Source organism: Rhea americana, unplaced genomic scaffold (genome assembly GCF_003343005.1).
Source record: "Rhea americana isolate MKP2758 unplaced genomic scaffold, rheAme1 scaffold_0, whole genome shotgun sequence".
In the NCBI taxonomy this organism is placed as follows: Eukaryota; Metazoa; Chordata; class Aves; order Rheiformes; family Rheidae; genus Rhea; species Rhea americana.
The window spans coordinates 6,502,350-6,530,317 of record NW_028185037.1 but is presented as its reverse complement, the minus strand read 5'-3'; the positions used below and the strand labels follow the sequence as shown (position 1 = coordinate 6,530,317).

Below are 27,968 nucleotides of genomic sequence, written 5' to 3'. Positions count from 1 at the left end.
TTTTACTAGAATACAAGCTATACCAGTCTTCTTCTAAAAAAAAAAAAAAAAAAAAAAAAAAAGTCATTTGTTGTATATCAGAAATTCTACAGCAGAAAGACTCTAAAAGGCATTAACTCTACTACAAACTCGAAAGCAGTCTCTTTTATGTTTCACTAAGATTTATCATTTTTACTAGAATACAAGCTATACCAGTCTTCTTCTAATAAGTTATGAAAAAAATCAGCAAAACAGAATTCCTTAATTTCACTCATTTGCGCTGAACTTGAAGATTAACAAATATACTACTTTGAAATTTAACATTTATCTAAACATAGAAAAAAATCTTAGTGCTGCTTTGTTCTGAGACTTATAATACGGATTTTATTTCAGACCTGAGTTTTTTGATGTGATTTAAATTAGATTATATTCATAACTTAAATAGTGGCAAGTCTTGGACCTGATATAAAAGCTAATCAGATTATATTTTTATTATAGCAAGAGAGAGAAGACCAAGCTACTTATCAAAACATCTATAATGCAGTCATCATATAATTACATTTCATGATTCAAAGTAACCGTGAGTAATGACCTTTTACTTGACTGTAATCTATTACAACTGCAATTTCAGAGTACTTGAGATAAAGCCTTTGTTGATAACAGAGGAAAATATAGCTTGATAAATACTACTTTTCAATAGCATAGCTTTAGATTTGCTGTATTACACGCAGCCAAGATTGGGAGAGGAGGGAGGAGACATCTAGGAGTTGCTGAATACCACATGCTGATCTCAAAAGGAGTTTAACTAAAATGACAATTCCATCACTCATCAGCCATATTTAACAAAGATTTATGGACTAGGCTGGTGCTTCAGTCAAATGAAACTCTCAATCATTTTTAATATACCTGCAGTAAAACAGTTTTGCATTTTGGGATGGAGAGGTTGGTAAAGAAAATCCAGAAGCAGTGAATATAATTTGCCATTAATAAAACAGCCTATTCTCTATCTATATATTAACATCTAAACACGCAATACATTTTGAATTTAATGATTTTTATTTCAAATACCACTGCTGTCTTGCACAGTTAGTCCTTGAATTATAGTGTGCCCCTTCTCTCTTGCAATTAACTTAATTTAGCAAACTCTTCATGACCTGTTAGGAAAGATTAAGTGATCAGACCCAGGTAATATCACCCCACCTAAAAGCTGCAGGACCTGTTAACCTGTTAAAATCTAACACTGGGATTCTCAATCAGTACCTAGTCCTTAAAGAAACAGTTTTGGTAGCAAATGAATGCCATTTTAGATAAAATACTTATGAAAATAAAATCTTGTTATGATGACAAGGCTTTATATAGTTAAAGGAGATAGTGAAAACCTTATTTACTTATTTCTTATTTCTAGAATATGACTGACTGTCCCATGGTTTGATTCTAGTAGTAATTATAAATCTATTCTTTAAGTTGTAGAGATTTCTGAATGATCTGCATTGATCAACTTCAGAAAAAAATCAGAGAATTCTGAATACTAACCCAGCTGACAAAAGGAACTTTTGCTAGGGTTGAACTTAATATAGTATTCTTTTTCTTCACACTGAGCAAGAATATTCCTAAGCATATAGTTTGGGAGATCCAAATCTTTTGATGAAAACAAACAGATAATTTCACCTCCCCCCCCCGAAAACCCCCAAAATTCTTGATTGAAAAAATTGTTTCAAACGAGCATTTCCGAGACTTTCGATAAAAAGCACAGAAGCCTGAATACACTGCGGTCAGAAAGCTGTGTGGCAAGACACCCAGCAAGCCTGCAGGGGAATGTTTCAAAGTAAAAAGAATTGTACTTGTTTTCACTTCTCCCTCAGGACCCCGAAAGCAAAGCTGACCTAAGACACGCATTTAAGAATGTTATTTGTTAGCTTCAAGAGTGGTCGCCTTAACGGTACCGACATGTACTTCAGGCTGAACAAATAAAACCAAACTCCGCGTCATAACAAACAGCAGTGAACTTGGAAATCTAATCACTTCAAATTTGCCTTGACGAACAATTATTTTGTCTATTCTGCCATTACGCTGCAATTTGACTGATTGAACCGGAATCCATTTCTTAAAATCATGATTCAATTTTCTTTTTCCCAAATGGTTTGTAACAAAATCACCTCTCCAGCCATAAATAATATGTGGACTGCTAACACAGAAGAATTTAGCAGTGTACCCAAGAAGCATGTATCTGGAAAATTACCATGACTAGGATCATATTAAAGATTTTTGTGAGTATTAATCAAACTTGCCTGCCTCTGCTGAAACACTGCTACCCAGAGGACATGCTAAACCAATTATCTAATTGGAGAGCCCCAGGTAGCCATAGTTTGATGTTAAAGTAACTACGTGACTCATGTCTACACTTAGAACAGCTATATGTTCCTTCACAGAATCCACACTRATAGAATAGCCAGAGTTTTCCAGTGATAAAATAATGCAAAACTAGGCTTAAACTTACAACAATTCTTTCAATAATTAGTACTTCTGTAAGGTCTTTCAAATAGAAGTTTGGGGCGTTTTTATCCAATCAATCAAATTTAAGTGGCCTAGAGAATATTGACCTTTTTAAGAGCATGTGTTAGGAGCTAGGAATTCAAGCTCCAAGTAGAAACCTTGGATACAAAGCCTTGCTCACTTTCTTCGTAAGTTTATATTTCTCCTCGATTAAGCACAGATAAAAAGAAGTTATCAGCAGTGATGGTTACATATTCAACATCAAAATAAGAATATTAACCAGATGGAGCAAATATCTGTACTTTTCCAAAAACTATTTAATTCTGCTGTTCTTTATCACTATATTTTCCTTTAAAGAAACTGCTCCACAGTCTAACAGGTGTTTTTTAAAAGTAAGGTAGGGTATTTTRATGCTCAAAGATTTTTTTTTAAATGACAATAAACATAAAGCTCTTTAGATTTCAAACTGGAATGCACAGGAAAAACAAAAATGAAATGCCAAAGCATACCACTTGAATGAGAGAATAAACAGAAAGACGACCAGTAAAAACATTTCAAGTAAACTGTAAGAAAAATAAAAATTCAACTGAATTTGAAAAAAAAAAGGGATATTTTTCCAAAATTACTGAGCAAATTGGTGGTAATTCCAAGTTCAAAATCCAGATTGAGACTGAGAAAGATCTCATTGTAAGACAATTGCTCGAGAGCAATTTTTCCCAATTAATAACATCATATTTAAAAGCTAGAAATTCATATAATTTAACTGGGCATCCAAGTTAAGACTGCTAATAGATCTTACTCTCCGGGACATGACTACAGATCAAATTGCATTTAAGAGTATCAGAATGTCCAACTAAAAAAATAAGTCAATGCCAAACTCAGCAAGCTCCTAAGGCTCTCATTTCACTTTACAAAGAGCTTTGCCTAATGCAAGGGAAGTGGGAAGGATTTACAGAGATAATGTAGGTATCTAGCTTATAACCTGGCTAGAAAATCCCTTTCTCCTCCTCTAATGGAGGAAGGCCACAAGGGCTTCTGCTGACACAAGTGATCAAGGTTTCATCCTTAAGTCCCAAAGATGTCAATTTTTAACTGTTCAACACTCTACAGGAGCAACAAATCACAGGGAAAATTGCCACCCACAACCTCACCAAACACCACCTGCCATAGCAGCTGGATGTTTTAAGGGTTTGATGGAAACACTGGAGTGGCCAAACCCTTCTACGGTCCCTAACAAGCTCAGCAGGGCTGAGCTGGGGACTGTCCTGTCCAGCTGAGGTCACCAGAGCTTCTTGTAGTACTTTTCTGAAGGGGAAGGGGTGTTTGCACTGGTTGTTCACTGAAGACTAGTCTGAACAGTTACTCTTTCTGCATGGTTAAATTCCTCYGGTATTTCCAGTCAGGTATGTTATTCATCACTTTATGTTCGAAACAGTTTTAAAAAAAAAACCTGCTGAAGTATGCAATGTATCACTAAAGCATGAAGTCACCAAGAATCACAGAATCAGTAAGGTTGGAAGGGACCTCTGGAGATCATCTAGTCCAACCTCCCTGCTCGGCAGGGTCACCTAGAGCATGGTAGACAGGGTTGCATCCAGGYGGGTCTTGAAGATCTCCAGAGGAGGAGACTCCACAACCTCTCTGGGCAGCCTGGTCCAGCGCTCCGTCACTCTCACAGGGAAGAAATTCCCCCTCACGCTCAGGCAGAACTTCCTGTGCTTCAATTTCTGCCCATTCCCTCCTATCCTGTCACATGGGACAACTGAAAAGAGTTTGTCCTCGTCCCCTTGACACGCTCCCTTCAGGTACTTRTACACATTTATAAGATCCCCCCTCAGAAGCTATGACATTTGTTTTATATATATGTTAGTTGTGTTAACATGATCTGTTCTGGTAAGCATCAATCAAAAATGCTTAACCTAGGTTCCAAAATACAATGGAATCATACTTTTCAGTAAGAAAATACAGCCACCAGAATAAAAGCCTTATTTTCTCAGAGATTTTCATTTTCCCCAGAGAGCGCTGMTAACAAAAAGCCACATTAAAAAAAGCAAACAGCTGGCTGTGAAACAAATACAAACTGTCATAACTAAACCTTCATTAAACTCTTCATCATATTTAAAACTTWAAAAAAAATTAAATTTCTAGATATTAATCTTGGTATGCCATCCATCTACAGAGAATATTCATTTTATACTGCCACGTGCCTTGAAGGGGGCTGTTTCCCAGAAGTGCTAATGGGTGTCTACTGGTGCTTTGAACTGGAGACCTCATTCATAATGTTCACTTAAAAACATGTTCCAAGCCTGTCTAAATCTAAGCATTTCATTTTATTAAGGTTTAAATGATGCAATAGTAGTTTTATCTCAAATTCACATATTTTTAAAACCTGTCTTGTTTAAAATCTATCAATGGTAAATCTATTCTGTGCTTTGCTCTTCAAGGTTTTTTTGATAAATCCTACAGTACTTGGATTTTCCATCAATATTGTGCTTATATGAATGTCTGGCATACTGAAGTAAAGAAGTTCTTACTTGTGTGGAATCAGTCATACCATGTGTAAGGTCACACATACTTTTTGTCATGAACAAGCWAGATGATTTATGAACAAACAGCAGGGAATCATTTAAACAGTAAAATAGAAAAAGAAACCTTTAGGTTTGCAAGTATAAAGTACTTAATTACGTCCTCAAGGATGATACAGTATACTTCCTACAAAACTGTTTCTAATGAGATAATCTCCACTGTACCGTACAGTCAGAAACTATGTGGCTAATCAAGGAAAGTGGAAACTTCTTCAAACTTGTAAGGTGCCTACAACACTTGTCGGTCAGAAGAAGCTGCACTCTTGACAATAGCTAACACCTAATACGTTAAGAAAACTATTGTTCATAAATAATTCCATAATAGATGAAGATGGTCAAAAAATCATTTGTTAGTATTTAGCTTTGACATAGCAGTTTAAAAAAAGAAAAAAAAAGACGGGATTCTGATACTGAAATATTAAGAGATAAGAGAGCGTTACATGAATGTAAATGTAAACTCTTCACATTTAAAACCATTTAAAACCAACAATTTTGCTCATAAATAGAGTTACAGAGAGAATGAGACAGTCTGTTGTTCATGTTCAAGCTTACATAAGTAAGCATACACTTTTATTGCTAGATCATTAAAAATAGCRGTAAGGGAGTCAAATAGACATACTAAGTCCAGGATGCAAGGACAGAAGAATCTATGAGTTAAAATCTGTTTCCTATTTATAGTTAGGTTAAGCAAAGCAAGTACAGTGGCTCATATAGAGCTTTTTAAATTGCTGAAAAGACTCCATTGACTTTAGTGAGCTTTGACTGTGGCCCATCAAATCTACATTTTCACAATTTTACAGAAGTTTTTATATGAAATTATGCAAAGGCAGCCTCAGTCACAGTTCCAAAATTAATTATTAAGAACACTGTTAAATATGCTTTTCAAAGATGAGAATAAACTGAAGGAAACTAAATTTCAGAATTTTCATTTGTTTCCTAGTAAACAGCTGAAGCAGATTTCCAAGTTGTTCTAAGAATTAGCATATACCAAGCTTTACTAAAATACTTAAAGATAGCTATAAACCAAAGTCTTGGTGGTCAATATTATACTGCATTGTACATTTAATTTTAATATCCAAAAAAGTGTTCAAAGCTAGTGAGTACATAATAACTGTAAAATTTCAACTTTAGGTGTATTAATTTATTAAGACATCCAAGAAAATGAACATAAGCAGAACATATATAATACAAATAAATAATGCTGTTTTACATTAACTGTCATATCTAACTTTTGAACAGCAGTTGACAAAAATGAAGAAAAGAACACAGCATGTAAAGTGAAGGGTAGAACAATTATGTACTAACCTGGTACGCTCTATTTATTTGGTTAGCTGCCCAACTGGCATATTTCATATTATCTTTTTTCATTTTTGCACTTGCTTTTGGGTTGGAGGCAATATGGCTGGCAGACTAGGAACACAAAAAGAAAAACAGCATAACTAAAATAYACATACATGAAATAAACAGATGGACACCTCTGCTTACAGAGCCCCAGGTTTAGCGTTCCAGGTGTGTGTGTGTGTGGGGGAAATCATCTGACCAGTAAAAAGCATCCAATTAAGAACCAGCTAAACCTTTTAAACAATTATTTGTTCTAATTAAAACTAGACTTAAGTTCAGTTGTGTACTGGTTAGCAACAGAACTTGGACATAATCAGCTAATCCAATTTCTTTTTCCCACAGAGTTATAAATCGGTTTTTCCAATTCAATTCATCATCAGAGAAGATATGTAACACATTACTTTGGAGCCCACACTGCCATTAAAAACATAACATTTTTCCATGTGACAYCAGATACCAAGTTTTAAAGGTAGGTGAGACCTTATACAAAAGTTTCCTCAGCAGGTAAGGCTGGAAGCCTCTATGAAGCATGTGGACCTTCTTCAGGGAYTACAAGCACTTGGCATGTCTGTCATGTACAAAAGTAGCAGCCACTGTAAGAACAGATCTCAAATCCTGGCAACAAGGTTACAGAGAAGTTAGGAGCCTTTTCTTTCTTGAACCATGATGGGCAAGGAAGATTAGCTCAGTCTCGTGTCTTAAACATGACGTCTAAGAAAAAGTGATCTTTGACAGGAAGTTCCTATTAATATTGTCTGGCATTTTTAGGAAGCCTTAAAGCTATCTGCCTGCCCTCTCCTTGCAAACACCTCCCAAAAGGAAAAAAGTTTTGATACTAAAAAGATCATTTAAAAGATCTAAGAATATGGGGATTTACAGCCATGAAAACAGTTGGAGACGCATTAGGTTATGCCATGTATCAGTATGAGGTCCATGAAACCTCTGGAAGTACTGAGGTCCCCAAAAGAACTTAAGATAAAGGAAAATTCTTACAGATAATAAAGATGGCCAATAAAATACATGAAAATGAATTCATCATTGATCACAAACTTGAGAGAACGAGGCAACAACATGATCAACATGATTTGTAAGCAAAAATGAGAAAGCTCAAAGTATTTGGATAGTTGGCAGAATTTGAGACACGAACAAATACTGCACATTTCATCAGTGTATGTCCACCAAAATATACGAGCACCCCAATAGGGAACATCAAGTCAAAAAAGATCTTGTTTGGATTTACATATGGGCAAGCACATAAAGGAAAAGCCTTGCTTCCACAGAAAAACATTTAAAAGCAAGTGAACATTATAGTTTGAACRTTTCAGTAAAACACTTTGATGTCGGGTTTAATAAAGTATTACTAGCCCACTTGGAATAGGGGAACCAGAATATACATATTGGAACATATTGGAACACATAATCTAGATTTGACTTCTTTTAACCATTTTTAACCACTGGCATAACATTGTCCATATCCAATATTTAATAACACTGTCAATAATCTGAAATGTTAAGTTAAAGCAAAAGAAAAAAAACTCATAAAATTATAAAGGATAATAATACATGCATACTAGCACATGCAAAATGATARCAAAAAATATATAATCAACCTCACCATGTAAAGTCCAAACAAAGCTCTCATATTTCTGTTGTTCAGCTTCAGTGCTTGTGCAAAATACTTTCTTGATAATTCAAGGTTTTCAAGCCCCCCTTGAGTATATTTAACCTGTAAAAATGACAGGCTCCTGAAACTTGCACGTAGCATTAGACATTCACGCTTGAATCAAAGATACTCTGAAATATCTCTTCAGATTTGTATTTCACATTTCAAATCAAGTCTTGTCAAAGGCAAGATACTGGACTAGGAGAAATCTGAACTCTTTTCAATAAAGAAATTCTTTAAAAAAATATTTAACTACAGGGAAAAGSCCAACACTAATTTAGATATCAGTTGCTATAATAAAAGAGTGATTCTTTTGAGCGTATTCACAAATGACTTACAATTTTAGAATGGTCTCCTGTGAAAATAACAAACTTCAGACTTAAAGCTAAATTCGGACTGTTACAAATGCACRCTAACTCCATAATCCTTCATCTTAACATTAATTAACACAAGTACACGAAACAATATAATATCTTTTATTATCTATTCAAATGCAAAATAATGTGCAAAGTTTAAAGATTACTCCCATTACTTATCTATTCCTTTTGCCTATTATTAAATCAAAACGAAAGGGGATAAATATTAGGAGACGTTTCACAGAATTTCTACCACAAAGGTATTCAAGACTTTCAGTTTTTAATGTTAATCCAATGTTATCCCTGTTAGCAAAATAAATTAAATCCTTTCCCAGAAATTAACAGTATAATTTAGAGGAGAATATATATATATATCTGAAAAATGATTATAAACTGCTAAAAACCTTTTAAAAATCTTTTAAGGGTCCTCTCTCTACCTTGTGCTCTTGCAGGCAARATTTCCTACATGAAGAGTTCCAAGATCTGGCTCCATACTTGCAGGCAGTATGTAACTTCCTAGATATCATTATTATGAAAAAGTTTAACTTCTCATACACTTATTTTGAAAAGTGCATAAACCCTTCAACAAGAATAGGTCATTTTAGAAGGAAATTTTATCTACAATAATTTCTGCCCATACTCTTATTATAGTTTAGTTACAGTATTGTATTAAGTAACAAAACATAGTTTTCTGAACACATTAAGCTCTGTGAGATGTTTTAAACTAGTATGTTCTCTGTGTACTCTCTTAAAACTCCTAGGTGAACATTAAAAGAAACCATTTTTATTCTATTTTCCCCACTTAAGTAATATAAAAACAGAATACATATATGAACACAATAGATTYTTCTGAAAATACTTACTTCAGCATATTGCTGACAATATAAGTGGTTGTGTGGATTAGTCATCATAAGTTCCTCTAAGCAGAAGGCTGCCTTTGCATAGCTAAGGAATATAAAAGTGACATACAAAAATGAGTATGTATACAGCTCTTCGCTTCAGTTTCTTTATAGTATAGTAAAAGAAGCCTTAATTTTCTTTCATAACTTCATATGACTTACGATGAAAAGAAACATTCCATTTTTAAATGATATTTGAAACCACAAATTATTATTTTACATTGTAGATTGTGAAATCTTTACTAAATGTAATGGTGCTGGTATACACTGAACAGCTCAGAAAAACTTAAATTACCCATTTCTTATTAATAAATGACGAGAAGAAAAAGGATAAGCAAATTTTGTTATGAGAAATTACTTTAGTTCAGGCTACCAAGTTTCCCTCCACATAAAATTCAACTACATGACAATTCATATATCAAACCATAGATTAAAGTAYTAATCTCTCAGTTAATGTTATCCACTCACAGTTAACCACAAAACTGATATCTAAAAACCGTAACAAGAACAGCTCTAAAATSAGAAAGTCCGAATGTCTATATGAAAATAGCAGTAAGCCAGTCAAACTGGGCCACAACTTAGGACAGCAAAAGAAAAGGCTTGCCCTTGATCTTTTAATTAAACCTTTCAGCAAGAATTATTAAGATAAGCTTAAAATGCTATTTTATTTGCATTAATTATAAAAATCCTAACTTCYCAATTTCTCAGTTAATATGGCTTCCTGTAGAAGTTGCAACTACAACAGATACACGATAGCATTGTTCAGAAAAGTTTACATGGTAGGATTTCATAAACCAGAGACAAAAGGTTTGTAACACAAGCACTGACAAATATTTAATATTAGAGCAAAAGCAATTTAGCAATGATGAAACAGTACTAAACTATATAGTTTGTATTATCTTTTTTCTTAAAATAAGCATACTGTGATTTTCCTCTGTGTGCACTAYGAAAATCAGGAAATGTGGAGAGAAAAGCATAGTCACCTCACTCACCAGAAGTAGTAGATCAGAAGGAAACCACAGTCCTCATAATGAAACAGAATGTAGAACTGGGGACTACACAAACCTCGTAAACCTAAATGTTTTCATAAGCAATGGTAGCAGCATTGCAATTTCACCATCAAGACTAAATTCAGAATACTGACAAACCAGAAAAGCTGACAAATTATTTCCTTTAATGAAAAATTAACTTTTAGCTGCTTTTTAGCACAGATTCCAATTTTTTTTTCCTATTTAATCTTAAAATAATAATAATGCTCAGAACAGTATGCTAAGCACAGTCATTTTTTTTACTGACCTGGAGAAAATTCTGCATACTATTTTTATTGGAATTACAGACCAACATAAGTACAAGTAAAAGCAATTTATTTCTCAAGTTCCACTACAGTATTTTTAATGAAGATTATAGCCAAATGAAGGAAAAAAAACAGTAAAAATAAGTATGTTTGCTCCACTCTATCATTCATTTTTGTACTGATAGATCTGACAAGGTTAAATACATTTTTATACATTGGAGTACAGTTCACATTTTTAAAAAACAGCTCTTTTCTTGGAAAAGTTGCTGATGAATTTTCCAAAACAAATTGAAGTCTGGATATCAAAACCCTAGATTATTCTTTAAGTCAGCATTTGAAAGAGCTTAATTATTTTTGGTGAGAATGGAGGAGGAGAGGGGATGGGGGAACAATTTTTTCCTAACAACAAGAATGGCTATTTTTTCTTTGAGTATTGGATTCTTTTACTACTCTCTAGAAAGGAGGAAGCAAACAATGTGATATAATTCAGGCCAAACTGAAGAACTAAAGGCGGGGGAGGTATACGCCTTTGGGTTGAGGTTAGAATTAATGCTGTGATATTAGAAAACTTGCACTAAAGGCTTTGAGCTAATCCTCTCACACTGGGATTTCCTCCTGTCACTACAGCAATAAAAAAAAAAGCTAACAAAAACATTAAATATCCAATAAGCAAGTTACTACAACAGTCAACATTCTTGATTGCACTAGCTTTTGTGCCCAGGCAACCAAATGCTCTGGATCCATGTTTTTTGTGTGGGGGTGAGGGGTTTGTGTGTGTGTGTGTGTTGGGAGGGGGGGGAGCGGTAGATTTAGAAGTATGCCCTGCAAGTTCCTGCAAAGGTAAGATAATAGAAAAGCAGAATATTACATCTAGTTAGTGTAATTAGTTGTTTTTAGAGGTACAGAATTTCAAATCTATTACTAGTAAAAACATTACTTGAATGAGAAATTAGGGTTAAAGTGTGCTGTTCTCTACTGCACTTGTAACACTTTTTTATATCAGATTTTTTTAATGTAACATATAGACAATTTAGTAAGTTGACACTTTTAAAATCAAAAGCCTTATTAARCCATTTAGTAGTCAAATAAGGTTGTTCATTATTACCTGATGATGCTTGCTATATCGGAAATGAGACTGTACGCTTCATAACACTGGTCCGTCAAAACAATCACTGATGTCTTTGACTTACATGGAGTAGATTTCAATTTAACAGCTTTTATGTGGACTTAGCAAACAACTTACTCATGTTCATTGATGTAAAGTTCTGCAAGTTCATGCCAAGCTTCTTGGTCTCCAACAAATCTGTATACAGAGAGCAAGGGAGGAAAAAGAAAAAGAATGTGTGGAGGGATCTGTAAATGACCAGCATGGAAGCAAAGGTGTAAATCAAATGCAAATTCCATTTTAATTAAAAAGATTTATCAGAATAACAAAACACAATCTGTATTCTTGTAAGACACTCACTGTTCCAGATACTCATTCAGCTCTCGGATGGCCTCAAGATTTTTCCCCTGGGCTTTTCGAATGGCAATCTTACGCTTTCTTGCTGCCTATGGGTTGACATTAATAAAGGATTAGGGTCTCATAATTCCCTGGGTTTCTGTATAGAAAGCAATTTGACTGTGCAAATTATTATCTCAATACCAGTGGAATTCCACTGCAAAGCAACTGCTAGGCTGCAGTTTATAAACATACCCCATGACATCCCACTGAGAGACTGAAAACCTCCTCTTTCAATCACATTATGTATGCTTTTCTTTGGAGGCACAAACTGTATGCATTATTTCATTCAAACAAATGACTGTCCAGATTCTGATAATTACRAAACAGCAGGAGAGGCTAATCTTCAGCCAGTCCAAAGACCCCTACCATCTCATTCAACAAGATCCATGATTATAGTGACCAAGTTTTAGAGAATCACACAGATGCATCTGAGTTGCCACTGTATAAATATGGCTTTCAGTCATTTTTAAAGATTTCTGTCAAAGTGCTGAATGCCACTTTTAATTACTTTTGAATATATACCAACTTTACAAACAAATTCTTAGAGCACAAAGTAGAGCTTTCAATGCAAAGGCAATATAAAATAGCCTCTTCAATAGCAAAACCAATCAGTACTTCAATATGTGGGTRGAAAATGTATTTCAGTATAAACAACATAAAAAATGAAGATTTAAGTATTATACTGTAATAACACTTGGAACTCTATAAAAGTTATTACAGACCACCAACAAAAAAGATACACAGCATTTTAATAGTTGATTATTCTGAATTCCAATCTGATACTCCAACTTTTGAAGTATGTAGGCTACAGTTCTCTAAAAGCAGTCTTCTAACCTCGAGGAATCTTGAACCAAAGTGTACTTATGTCATAATTCAAAAAAACAGGCATCTTCCCAGCAGTTTGACAGAGTTTGGAGCAAATAGTAATATACCTCAGCCAGCCTGAAAGTCATCAGATCTGGAATCTGACAAAGTAACAGTAAAAACAAATTCCAATATAACATGCCTCAAAAAAAAAACAAAAAAACAAAAAAACAAGCAAACAAACAAAAAAAAAACAAACAAAAACACACACACACACACACACACACACACAAAAAAAAAACTATCAGCCCACTCCCTTGCATGCAAACTCTGTTCTCCTGGGCCATCAAAACTGTTGTGGTCAAACATATGAAGACAGATGTTTTGCATGGTATATCTGTATGTGTAAATATGCACACTTACATGCTATTTCTTCATGAGATAATATTCATGAAAAGTTAGTATACTTTTTTATGTAGCACAATCTTACTGTTTGTTCCCCTCATAACTATCATTCTACTTCATTTTTTTAAAAAGATGTTACACAGTTTGGATATAATCTTATAGAATCCTTGACTGCATAGGAATACACAATTCTTCAATGAAAACCTGAAAGTTTTTGATCTTAGCATTTGAGAGAGTTTTGAAATTTGTTTCTTCATGACAGATATTTTTAAGATCTCAGTCACATATAATGTGAAAAAGTTTTTGTATTTTAACAGTATTTTAACTATTCTCTTACTTAATCTCTTATCTTTTAATCATCATTTGACCAATTTAATTTCTCCTAGAAGAGCAGCCTGTATCGTTTCAGCAAGTTAGTTTTAGTTCAAGCTGACAACACAAACAAGTGACCTCACCATAGCTAGAAATGCATTCAACTCCCCACAAATATACAGTCAATGCACATTCAGTGAAAATAGTTCAAGTGAAGAAAAAAAAATTGCTCTTCTGCTTAAGTGCAATGCACAGATAGAGAGAAAATTCACTGCAATCATCAGGACACAAATCTGGATAGAGACAGCATGGGAGGTTTACTCGGAGTCACGTTGTTAACCACTGTTTCTTTGCCAAATTGCAACCTGTGAAACTGCGTTCATCTTTCTAGTTTTACTGTGAGACATTTCGCTAAATCTTTAACCGACTCCGGAAATTGCAATTGTTGWCCATCTCATTAATCACTATAATAACAATACATAGTGTTTATTTTCCTGAGTTTTTCAAATAAAAATAACAGKATAATTAAGCCTTTTTAATTTTCAAATATAAAGAGTTGTATCCCGTTTACCACATAGCAACTATTATTAAAACAAAAAGATTCCTCACTTTTTATGAAGCGATCTCAAAGCATTATATAAAGCAGGTTAGTACCCTTGCTATGGCAGAAACACGGAGGCACRGAGTTAAACTCACTCAGGGCCACACAGTGGCACAGGCACAAACTAAACCAGATTTTCTGATGCATGCTCCACTTGCACATCAGGCCACAATACGTTTGGTAAAAACTTGAAATTTGCACCCCAAAAAAGGAAATGCAAAGGCAGAGATAATTACTGAAGTAGTCTGAAGGCTGATGGTGTACAGAGAGCAACGATCTGTTCACTGAGCAGGGCAACGGACAGAAGGGAAAGTGGTAACAGCACAGGCACCCAAAGGAGCACAGCACCCAATTCCAACTTACAAAGAGAGAAATCTTTTTGCAGGTGAGGAGCTTAATGAAATCTATTTTTTAATCTAAATGCTACATTTGAAAGAATACAGTTTTCAAAATTTAAAGAAAATGCAATCAAGAGACTWCTTAACAACTGAAATGTGCTGTTTAATATATAAAAAAAGATCAATGCATCTGACAATTTAATTTGCAAAGACAGACTGTTCGGAACAGTCTACGTAAGTCACACTTCTTTCTTGTTTCTAATGAAAGTCCTTCAGTTGCATGCAAGCAAGCACTCCAAAACAGCCTGAAAAAAGGCACTCTCAGTGGTAGCTGTATTTCTAAATCACAGCACTCAAGTAACATAAATCACTCTAACCTCAAGACATTTGTTTTTGAAAAGTTGTAACTATTTCCAGTCACAAACAAACTGATGTTTGTCTATAACAAGCACTTCATCCAATGTAACCAAATAATGACAAAAACATTACGTCTAATTAACAGGTACTGAAAGCAGCAGTCAGGAGTGAAATGAAGTATGTATACATACTGTTCTGTACTTCACCTTCCTGCTCCAAACCTCACAACATTTCTGCAAAATCACACTTTTAGTTTCATATTCGAGAATAACAGTATTTAAAATTTCCTTTTCCATTTACCTTCCACACCAAAGGTAAAATAGCATCTGGGCTTGAAATTTAACCAATTGAGCTAAACCTGCCCCCATCAGCACTCTCCTACCTTCAAACACATCTCCAAAAATGCTGGTGTAAGTTAGCTTATTTACAGAGAACTCTTAGTTCAAAAAAAAGAGGCACAATCATTCAAAATAGTGCTGACATTTTTTCAAACAAAAAACCTAGCACCTGGATGAACCAAATGTTTTATGGCAGAGAATTTCTGAAAGTCAGCATTTTGCTTAACCTATTAAAAACTGCTGAGAAGCAGTCAATCAGGATCTGTGTTTTGTTTTTAAACAAGTTGCTAACATTTTTCAATTATACAAATAAAATTAAATATATTCTGCACATATTGCCAAGAGATATGTACTTATGCATKTGGTAGCAGTGATATGAAACATTCAGATTTATGATCCCTAAAAGTCCTAAGAYGGACTAAAAAATAAATAAATGAAAACAAAACAGCATTGGTTTTATCTGTATTCACATACCATGCTTTCATTCTAGCTTTTCTTTAGACCACAAGGACTATCAGTTATTTTTCAAATGAAGACTAAAATTCAGTATGATTGCAGCACTAAATGCTTAAAGAAAAAATATTAATGAAAAGGTTTGCATTAAAGTTAGGACCTCGACAACTTTGTGTGTTGCAAGCTTTTACTCCTTACTCTGATATTATTTACTCTGAGCCTTTATCTAGGTCTCTGGATGTGTTTCCTTCTCTGAATTGGGAATGACTCACCTCATCATGCTCATGGGTGCCTAACGAGCATCCCCAGGAGAACGGAATATGTAATGACAATTTAGACAYTTAGCACCAGTTTTTATTTATTTGCATCAAATTAAGTTTTAACTGTGCAACATCACCTCTACCAATAACCACCTTACCAGACAAAAACTCATCACTCTTGCAAGAAAAGGTAGCATGTCACTAATACTACAGAAGGTTTACTTAGCATTTATATTTCATACATCCAACTTAGCACCTTTTTCATTATCAGCTGATAAGTCATATTTTATTATGTTTCAGCCCTTCATTTAGTGAAAAACTCACATTTCAAAATGTTAATTAATTTTTAGTACAACCACTGCAAGACACCAAAAAACTGCAGAATACAGAGTAGGAATCCATTCAAAATCATTACTTTCAAGTCCAGCAAAAATTATCATGAGCRATCTACTTTTAACTACAAGATCTGTGATTATTATGAAATCCATGAAGCATACTAAAATAGCCATAACAATTATGCTAACAAAGATAGAAAAATAAGGTTCCCTTAGCATTTCATTTGAATTCTCTGTATTACAAGAATAAGATTTATAATAACAATTCTAATACACAAAGAAACTCACTCTACTTTTCCCTTCCATCTTAAATGAAAAAGGAAAAGAAAAATTTTTATGCTGCAACAAGATATGCACTGTTTGACCACGGAGAACCTATGACACAGAATTCCCCCTATCAATTTTCCAGAGTTTAAAACAAAACACCGGAATGGCTGGTTCTGTAAATTCAGCATTCTTAATGGAAAGATATATGTCATTTTAAAGAAACACTTATACCATAATCAGTATCATATGCAGTAAGGTGCTTTAGTATGTCACATATTTATTAAACAGTGAACCTTTCTAAGCTATTTCTTTTAAAAACTAATAATCCCTGATCTGGCACAAGAACTAATCCTCCATTTGTCATGATTCTTTTTAATTAGCATTAAGTACACTCAAAATGAAGYGAGGATTTGAACATTTATCAACTTCTGCATTTGATTAGTAAAATATACCAACAGAGAGTCTAAAATCGTTCTGAATTTCATGGTTGTAAAGAAAGTATAGCCCGGATRGGCTTTTCAGTTACTGGCTATTTAAAGAAAGGAAMCGTTTCCTATCTGGGTAACTACTGCAATGTTAAACACATTATATTTTGTGACTTTRCAAAATTCTTCAAAATAAATTATTTCTATTTGTTTTTATGTAGATTTAACATATTACAAAAGGTGCATTTGGTCTAAAAGTTTGACTGATTAAAATAATTTCTTTCAAATTGCAACATAAAGATCAAAACAGAAGTGTAAATAGCTATAACAAAGATAAAGGGAAGGAAGMACATGAAAGTTATTATTTGAATGCAATCACAGTAATGAATACACTGTTACCAGATTTAGGKTTTTTTTTCCAGGTGAACCAAGGAAGACAGTTACACCAGATCAAATCTTGCAAATTAATCTATGCAGGCACAGAGCTGCTGACCTGAAGCAGCTACCTTAGGKATAATGTCAAAGTACAAGTAGCAAATATGAACATATTTTTTTAAAAGGTTCCAAAGGGGAATCCAGCGAACAGACAGTAAAGCCTGGTATCAGCAGACAGCAAATTGGTGGAAACTATACGAAAGACTGGAATTTGAAAACATGAAAAATATAATATATGCACAAAGAGTAAGAACAGTTTTCACAGAAGAAAGTAAGGCTTCACTGATATATTGGCGTTCTCTGAAGAAGTCACTGAGCGTGGATGAATAAAGAGCCATTTAATACAGTCTCCTTTGATTTTAGAAAGATTTTCAACAGGATTTCTTGCTGCCATAGTATAAGAGGGGAAGGTCTTCAAATGAATGAAAAACTAGCTAAAAGTTTTAAAACAGGAGAAAGTAATTCCTGCCTACTACTGACTTCCCCCTACTGAAAATCCTACAGTCATCTGTAAAAACTACTGTTCAGTATATTTATAGGTGTTCTAATATGGGAATTAACAGCGATGTGACAAAGTTAACTGATGATAGTAAGTTTTCAAGTATAAAAAATAAAACTCAGTTGCAAAGACTAGCATTCACAACAGTGAATAAYGGTATAATAAAATGGCCCGTTAAATTTAATCTGGATATACAAAGGCTAAAACAATACTAATTTAATGCACATAGCAACACTCTGAGTCCACCAAGTTAGGAAGATGATGTTGGAATTACACTAARAAGTTCTACAAACTGTTAGTTCAGTGTTTAGAAGTGCTCTTAAAAAAAACACCCACAACACTATGATGCTGGAATTATCAGAAAAGAATATAGACCAGAATGTATTATTTTGCCATTGTATAAATCCATAATGTTCTTGCATTTTGAATACTAACTGCACTTCTGTGCTCTCCTACCTTGTCTAAAAAGTAGAGCAACAACAGAAAAGGTCCTCGGAATAGCAACAGGGTTACAGGGCACAGAATGGCAATGAAAACTGCTAGACAAGTTAGGATTGAATGAAAGATCTATAGAATCATGAGCAAAAATTAATACAGTGAACWGAAAATAAATATTGCCTATAAGAGAAAAGTTAAGGTTATCAAATAAAATTGCTGGGTGGAAGGCCCAAAATAAATTAAAAGACATTTGGCCAAAGCATAAGTAAGTGATGGAAATTCACTGCCAAATGATGTTATAGATACACATACACACACAGAAATTTAGAGGATTCAGAAAGCAGTTCAAAAAATAGATGCAGAAATTCCATGAATTACCATACAGTCTGTACCATACCAGTTGGTACCATACCATCTAGTACCATATCATGACCAGGTAATTGTACCAGTTACCATACAGCAGTTACCATACAGGCTTTACAGTCTGTTGTTCACTGGATTCCCCTTTGGAACCTTTTAAAAAAATATGTTCCTATTTGCTRCTTGTGCTTTGACATTATCCCTAAGCAGCTGGCATAGGAAATCCATTGCCTGAAGATTAATAGAAGCTGGGAGACTAGAGCAGAGCATACTGTGTGTTTGCCCTGTTCTTACTTCCCCTGGTATCTGCTAATGGTCACTGTCAAAAACAGTACAATGAGCTAAACGGACTTTGGACATGACTTCAGGATAGCTGTTCTTTTATTTTCAAGTACTTAGTTTCAAGGGGCAAAATCATTATCAACATTTTAAAATGTTACACCCTCAGAAGTCAAACACGTGACAAATGCTGGAATGCACTCTAACTTCACCAGTCATGATTCAAAAAAAAAAAAAAAGCTTGCGAAGGTAAATGACATTCCAACTGCCAAATCAAGAGAACATTTCTTCGGGATACATATACGCATCCCCAACTTAATCATCAGTCCTCCTTGGGGACCATGTGAAGCAGCAGCTGCAGCTCCTCATACCTCTCACCAGCTCCAGCCTGTATCAGACACAGTGCCAGACAATCCTTTTCAAYTCCCTTTAAAATTGCCACCCTACAAACTTCAGTTTAGGATTAGTCATGTCTTTCCCGGCAGTGCTAGCAACATATTTTATGAAATATACACATATCACCTCAAARCCACCCCTCTACTAGCAGATACTCATTTAGCAAGCAATTTCCCTTTTGAAACTTCAAGCATCCTGTAGATTGTACAGTACATTGTACAGATCTGCAAGAACTTTGAAGGAGATCTCTCGTGGTTTAAAATGAATATAGAGCTACTGCAGGAGTTTTAAAGAGTTATCACTATGAAAATGATAAATGCTTGTACTTTAAGATAAGGAATTGGATGAAACTAAGTTACCTATATAGTCAAGATGATATTAATACATAGTGACAAAAGGAGACACTAGGAAGAGCTAAGAAATAATACATAATTCCTGTCTATGTAAGTGATACACAGCCCTCTTATTTTACTCGGATATTTTTTTATAGTGCCTGGATTCCCACAGGTCTTCCAACTATCTCTAGTGCCTCTTCTGGAACATGTCCAGCTTGGCTAGGGAAAAAAAAAACACTCAAAACAGTACAAAAAAGGTGTGAATTCCTGCAACCAAATCCATATACTTTTTCCTGTTCATTTCCACAAAATTATTAGCGAAGATCATTTTAAGAATGCTGAAAGATAACGGCTTTTATCACCAGCTTGTCATTAAAATTTTACTTCAAATTCTTCATTATTTTAAATTCTTCATTCAGTGAGCCACAATTATACTACTAGACCCATGAAGTTAATAGGATTAACCATATGTCCTAAGCCAAGCAAGCGCATACAATGTCTTCTTGAATTAGAAGCTTAGCTGAAGAAAGGGCAAGAGAAACAGYAGAATTAGTATCCCAATAAAAACATCAGATTTTCCATGGATTAGAATTAAGCCAGAACCATATGTCTTATTTCATTTTCCCTTGTTTCTGACTCCATGTTCTGGCACTCTTGGCAGATGAGTTGAAGAATAAGGGGAAACCATAACTGGAGTAGGACAATAGTGCATTAATTTAGACACCAACCTAAATCTTGGACATGCGAACTCATTTCCTTTCTCATCATCCGTGTTCTTTGTACTCCTGGAGTCATCTCGATCAGGGTCCAATTCACAAAAATATTGAGGTATCTTAATTAAAATAAATTGGGTTCATTCAAATTGCTCCCCAAAACCAGAAACCGCTGTTAGTATAAAATCATGCAAAAAGGCAATCAACCTGACACAGAGACATATAGTTTAAAATGTACTCATTTGACATATATTGAAATCAGTAACTAAATCAGAGAGCCAACTACCTACTTAAGAACTGTGTCCTAAATAACTTGAGACACCTGGGTTTTAATTTCTCTGCATATCTGCTCTCCATATGTAAAATGTCTGTACTGTTTCATCTCACATGGGTGTTATGGGACAAATGAGAGAGGAGGAGGGAAAAAAAAAAAAGTTTAAGAGTCATTCCTGTAGCAGCAGTCATTCATTCAAGGAGTAAAGAGTCCTATCCCCAGAAAAAAGTGCTTAGAGGATCAAATAGAGAATATGAATAAATCAATTCCAAGCAAGTTTGCTATTAAATCCTGCACAAGCAATTCACCCAAAATACAAATGCTAATGTAGTATCCAGCCCAGTAATAAAGATACTGAAAACATGATGAAGTATTATTCTTAGAAGATCAGCTTATGATTTAAAAATGCTTAGAATTTGAATCTGACATTAAATTTCATATTATAAAGTTATATCAAATTCTAGCCTTTTATTATCTTAATTTACAATGGATACAGCTAAATAACTAAACTCACTCCAAAAGTCAACTTAAGATTTTACATATCGTGCCATTTTTTTTTAAGTAGCATGCTTCACCAGTCAGCCTTATCTTCAGAAGGTGTGAAGTTTGGCTGTATTTGTTTTAAGGAAAGAACAGAAATTCCATTTTGCAGAAACATAACTTAGTTTATCTGCAACATCCAAATGGTATATGCCTTTACCATTAGAGCTAACGCAGTTACTGACAGAACTAATACAGACCAGGTACTAAAGGGAGTAAGAGAAACATTTCATCAGCAGGTCTTAAAGCTATTCATTGACAGGAGAAAATACAGTGCCTCTAGGCAAAATGAGATTTTTTTAAACACGCGCCCAAGACTTAAGTGTTAATACATACTCCTCTGTTCTGATCTCCTACTCACCCCTCAAGCCATCTGTCCCCCTACTTCTGACCTGTCTTCTACTGTTAACCAACCAGCTATCTAGGCTTCCATCACCTTTTCCCCCACTTTGGCCCTAACAATTCTGCTTCCTTCCCACATCACTCAGTTCCTTCTAGACCTTTTTTCCCTCTCCTCCTCACCGCTTGGATGCAACTCAGGAAAGAAAGGAGTCTCCCTACTTTCTGCCCCTTTCCATAGCACTACAGCCACGAGGAACAACTGCAGGGAAGTCCTGCTTAGACTCTCCAGCCTGAGATCAATCACGCTCAGTAAAAATGGAATTTTTAGATGTATTTACTAAAAATTCTAGCAGTGTCTATTGAGCACATGAAATGAAGATGTTACAATGAAGAAGTTACAAATGTCTGTGACTTAGTCAGTTTGAACATTCTTCTCACAGTATAATAAAAGTTGTGTTCTACCAAGAGCTCTTTTTCTGTTGGTATCCAAGGTTTTGCTCTAAAGTGAGGGAGCACAGACATTTCTCAATGAAACACATTAACAACAATCAAAAAAAATCMTTTCAAAATTGCTAAAAAGCAATGCCTCCCTTATTTTGTTCTCAGAAACAGACTAAGCACTTTTTCTAATGATCTACAAACAACTTGGCCACTGTCTGCCATCAGCGTAAAGATTTTCAACTAGACACTGTATTATTTTTTAAATAATACAAAAGATTCTACAATAGAATATGTTACGCAAAGTTAATTAGAGGGTAATCTGCCAGCTACAGTTCTAATACTCCTGCATTTCATTTGAAATGGTCTAGAAAGAAAAAGGTTCCCATTCTTATCCTATTAAAATCCACACAAGTTGTGCTTTTCACAGGAGTCAGATTTCATTCATTAAGGGTAACCTCTTCGGGGAGGGGGCAGACTCTGACTCAATGCCTACATGCTCTGAACAAGGAAACAGGATCTCTCAAGTGACAACATTAACATTGCTCCACTGTCAAATGAGTCATCTTTTTCAGCAACTAAGCTTAAAGTGAGATAAAACATTGAGAGATGGTCATCTTGTTGTAACAAAGAGTACTTCAAATTCTGTCTTAAGAAATGAGATAAAATAATTACTATGATCTTAATTTCATAATTTTGCATCTAAAAAAACTCATACAAAAGTGTGACTGTCCATTATATAAGTGGAGTTCAAAGTTCAGCTTCTATAATGGAAAAGTCTGCTGTGTCTTAAAAATAAATGATTTTAAAAAATAAAACTTTTCCCATGCTTCTCTCTATTTGAAACTGTCAGCCAACACAAAGCACAATTTTTACATGATTTGTGTGAACAATGTTCATGTTCCACTTCCAGCACTTGCCAAAACTTTTAATATATATAAGCAACTCCATGTGTCAGCACACTAGAAGAAATTGCTGTAAGGTAAGGTGAGCGCCAAGACAAACTCAGCAACGATTTCTTTTTTAAAATCTTGAAATATTTATTTTCCTACAGCAGCCATATGTGTGCATGGAAATAATTAACAGGTAAAAGACGCAAAGAATTCTAACATATGACAATTTATCAAAACTTTCTATTTAACTTTCACTCTTCACATGCAAGATTGTTAAATACAGAGGAAAGATTCTTTGTCATATAACTATAGAATAGGTTTGCTCAATCTCTTCACTTCTGTTCTCAGATTTAAAGAAATCCAATACATCATGCAGCTGCTCTAATATTTACATCTTATGCTTCTAAGTATTAACATTTTATGTACCTTTATGATTTTCTAAAGGAGGAAATCCAAATTAGGTAATTGCCATGCATGTTACATATTTAAATATATTATTTTGTTTTATAAAACTATCCAACAAACCACTTACTCAGATGACGTTAGCCATGTTGAGACAGCTGAAGAATAAAACTGCCAAAAATTTGTACTTCAAAGTTCTGTGGTCTACAGAAGTCATGGCAATATGGTGCTCCATTTTCCACCGTCTTCAGCAGGTCATAAAATGTGCACCTAGGTGACCTACTCTTATGGCTGCACTGTAGATGGTTTCCATCTTGTTTTAGCGTGACTCTGAAGATACCGTCTCTAAAGCTCTTTGAGCCACGTATTGCTAAAATCCATCAAAATTTACTGCAGACAATGATGCACCTTGTAGTCAAACTCCTACTCAGAAATACTACACACTTCCAAAGGACAACTGCAGACCACTTACATTTGTCTTGCAGAACACAGATCAAGTACCACTTCAGGGAGAGGGAAGAAAAAACCTGAAGAATTTAAAGAGTTCTTTTGACCCTTGCACAAACATCTGTTGAATTAAATCACTGCAAAAAGACACAGATTTTAATCTAACATGTTTGTTTGAGTGCTTAACTTGGTATTTACATTTTAAAATGTGTTCTCTTAAAAATAATTTTTTGTCTTTTCTTATAATTTACTTTAAGTGATGGCATATTATCTAGAGTCAGTTTTGGCATACCCTGCACAGTTATCCGAGTTTCTGTAGGTTATTAATTCCTGAGCAGCAGACCACACCAAATAAGACTGCAGAAAGGTAGCAGTTCAAAACGCACTGATGAAGATTTACATGAGACCGTCAAAACATCTAGAAGAGCCAAAGCATTCTATTTGCATAGAATAAGCCCAATAAAGAGACCTAGTTCTTTAAAACCAAATAGGACAGACAAACATGGGCAATGATCAATAATAATTGTTAACTAAAATTGCACTATGTGATATAACAACATGAAAATCCATGGTTTCTTCGTTTCCAGCTTTACCTTTACTGAAAAAAAATTTATGAATACATTGCTACAAGTTTTTTTAAACTTTCATTTTGGCATCTAGTATCTCAAGGAATCTTATACAACTAGTATTCAAAAAATCCCTAAAAAAAGTATAGCTTCTCTCAGGTTTTGTTTTGTACGGTTAGCAAGCCTTACCGCATTTTGATTCAAAAGCTGATAAAGTGTCCCAGATAATAAATTGAAATAACTAGGTAATTCAAGCACTACCCGAGCATACTCATATTTGTAAGTAAGATTAAGCACTAGGAAGACAGATGACACGTGGCAGACTATATTGATCCTTTAATACTAAATGTTCAGGGGAAACGAAAAAGCTGAAAGGTCCAATCCAAACCCTATTGAGATCACTGGAAATGTTACAAGTTATAACAATACATTTTCTAAATTCAATGTTGAAGCAAACATTAAATCACACCTGCTCTTTATGAGAAGAATCTCATTTGTTCTAAGGAAAGTAATGTACAAAGTTAAAGGAAACAAATTCAATAGTTATACAGCCAAAAAGGTTTTTTCCACACTGAAACCCACAAAACGTTAGCAAAATGTCAAACAATGTAGCACTGTAGTTCAGAAAAATCTTTTAAACTTACTGTGTTTGTGGAATCTTCTTGTAAAATCCTGTCATATAACTGGATAGCATCATCATACCTGTTGAAAGAAATCAGTCGCATTTATTTCTGCTAAGGCAGAACTCCTTACTTTCCTACTATCCTTCCAATACAGTTAATAACATTGCTGCACTTTTCATACTCTTTTGTATGTATTTAACAAAATTCTTCCTAAATGAGTGCTGAAGATGAACTGCAGTATTTCATGCCACAAGGTTTAAAAAAAAATAAACTTCTATTCCTTCATGGAATACTATTTCAGCAAGAGCTTACATATTTTGTACATAGTTCATTTCACTCCTTTGCCTGTTCTCTCTTCTTCTGTACCTAACAGGTACAAACACTTTCCAACTCTCCTCTTTGCCAAAGGAACAGAAACTCAAAAACTTGAAAGGACATCCAAAAAAATAGACTTTTCACTTTTTTCAGCTAAGTTTCTTTTGTTATGACTTTTATAAAGTATAAGCAGCAAAGTATAATAAAATACAGGGTGCATACAAAACAGTCCAACCCCTACACTACCATAAATCATGAAAGAAAACCTTTTCCATCATCACTATATAGGCTTTAACAATTAATTCTGCTACTTGAAATATGCTAAGAATAGTTTACTGCAGCTGCTATAAACACTTAAAATCTTCTGGGAAACAGATTTGTGCATTTAGCCACCCATATGAAGAACCCAGACTGGACAAATAAAACAATTCAGTTCAAAACATATTTGGTTATACAGCTACTGACCTATCACCACATAGCTGGGGCGTACTTTCTCTCTCAATATACAGTCTGACAAGGAATTTTCCAGAGATACTGTTGACCAAACTTGTCACTACCCGTTCCCTTCTCGCCTTGGACACCCATTTACATACTTAAACTGTTTCCTAAGCTGTACTGTGAAATTCAGCTGTTCAGTCCAGATCACCGTAAGATATAGAAATAAATGTGAAACAAAGCACAAAAGCAGAACTGAATAGGCAGTGACAGCTACAGACAACTGAAGCAGAAGTATTGCAAAATGCTGTGCTCATGATCTCTTAGTTGCTATTTATCCAACATAATTTACAGGCCTGAACATGATGGCCATGATCTCAGCTTTACTGCATAAAGTTCCAGAAAACTCTATTCTTTCTGCTAGTAAGTGATGTCCTCAGTCTGCAAAGCTGTTGTTCACTGTTTCATCTTCCTCCTGAGGAAGGCAGGATCTTATCAGCTCCCGGGAGTCACTCAGACTTTAGCATAGAAGCACTTCTTCAGCAGAACGTGTCATCACTTCAGCCCAGCAGGTCTCCCTAGGCTTCATTATAGTCATTGGAAAGACAGACCTCACAGAGTTCCTGTACCAGAATAGGTTCCTGCACAAGATAACCCAGACACAAAGCTTCTCTTCCACCTCTGAATTCTGGAGAAAACCTATGGAGATGAAACCTCAGCTTCTGTCAGTACCCCTGCTCCCCTGATGTTCCGGTCTCCAGGAACTAACCTTATAGAGATATCAAGACAAGCATTTTTATGTACACTTTTGTAAAACTGCAGTTTAATCTGACTTTGTTGCTGAAACAGCACATAATGTCTGTGTAGCAGTCATCTACCACAAATATCTCTTCATGTGCAGTAACACATTTAATGTAGTCACACAAGCCTGAACCGAATTATGATCTTTTGCACTTGTGGATAAGTGTTGGGGAGGGGGAAATCTGCTGCTAATCTCTCATCATCTTTCTGCCCTGTATCAAAAGAAGACAGAAAGCAAGCTAAGTTTAATGGAAATTCTTCAGGAATATATATATTTTATACAAAGTGAGTGTGGAATGTCAAAATTTTAGTTTCCCTCAGGCTGAGCTGGTGACAGTGAAGTCCAGTTATTTGGATCTAAACAATGGACCTTCACTGATGACTGATACCAAATTACATTTTCAGTGTTCATTTTGCAAGGAAATGGATGAAAAATATCTGCTAAATAGAAAAAAAACATTTATGGGCTGACCTCTAAATTCCAGTTCCTTCATATCAAGACAGCTCAAAAGCTCCAAATCTCAACAATTAGAAGTGCAGCATAGAACAGATCTGCTAGCATTCAAAGTTACCAGAAACTAGAAGTCCTTCATAAAGTTTTAACTGTTCTCTGCCATATCCAAGATAAGTGTATTAGAAAGGAATACTGACAAAAAGARTATGTCCCAAGAAGAAAGTCAGACAATGAAGGTCAACATCAGGCCCTGAAGTTGTTCCTCTTGAAAAGCCATAAAGTCCTCAGCTATTCATTATTTTAACTATTCCTCCTAAATTTAGTAAGTTATAACCCTTCTATTCAGAAAAGTCAGTCTGCCTTTTAGATTCTGCTACCCTGTGCTGTATGGTTTTTGATTAATTTCTATAAAGAATCCTATAGATTTAATCCTTACTAAATTCTACTAGACCTACCATACTCAGAAAACAAGGGAAAAGATGTTCCCGGCTAATTAGCAGCACAGGAGAACAACGAGAACAAAAAGGCTATCAGTGAATTACAAATGCTACTCTAGGTCTGCGACATTAAATGCATCGCTTATAGACTTTGCCAAAAAAGCACCTAGTGTTTTACTGCATAATGACTTATGCTGGCAAGTAACAGATCCTTTTTATCTGTAAAGTCTGATGGGAAGACTGGAAAAACTAACACTGTAGAGTACAAGCAAAAATGCAATAAAAATGTCTAAGTATTATAAGATCATCACGAACGCAGTTACTTTCTACAAGGAAACTGCACAGTTCTGCTCTTATTGTGTCTRAATTCCTTTTTAAGAAATAACAAGTACCATTTCCAGATAGGAATTACATTTTAAGTTCAGCTTTTACCTTTCCATAGCTTCAAATCTCATTCCAGTTAATCTCTTAACCCTGTGGCTCCCAGGAAATTGTCGCCTTAGTTCTTGAAGACAAAACTATACAAATAAACAAAAT

General features: G+C 34.7%; 1 protein-coding gene across 2 annotated transcripts in view; it reads right to left on the bottom strand.

Annotated features, from left to right (window-relative positions):
• EMC2 (ER membrane protein complex subunit 2) overlaps positions 1 to 27,968 on the bottom strand; it is a 604,202-nt gene that overhangs the window by 1,334 nt on the left and 574,900 nt on the right. For both annotated transcript variants that reach the window (XM_085310018.1, XM_085310098.1), the window contains 7 exons: positions 27,864 to 27,949; positions 25,011 to 25,068; positions 12,076 to 12,161; positions 11,854 to 11,913; positions 9,281 to 9,362; positions 8,014 to 8,124; positions 6,363 to 6,467 (listed from right to left, as the gene is read on the bottom strand). In XM_085310018.1, the coding sequence (XP_085166144.1) occupies positions 6,363 to 6,467; positions 8,014 to 8,124; positions 9,281 to 9,362; positions 11,854 to 11,913; positions 12,076 to 12,161; positions 25,011 to 25,068; positions 27,864 to 27,949 (588 nt within the window). The remainder of the gene's footprint in view (positions 1 to 6,362; positions 6,468 to 8,013; positions 8,125 to 9,280; positions 9,363 to 11,853; positions 11,914 to 12,075; positions 12,162 to 25,010; positions 25,069 to 27,863; positions 27,950 to 27,968) is intronic.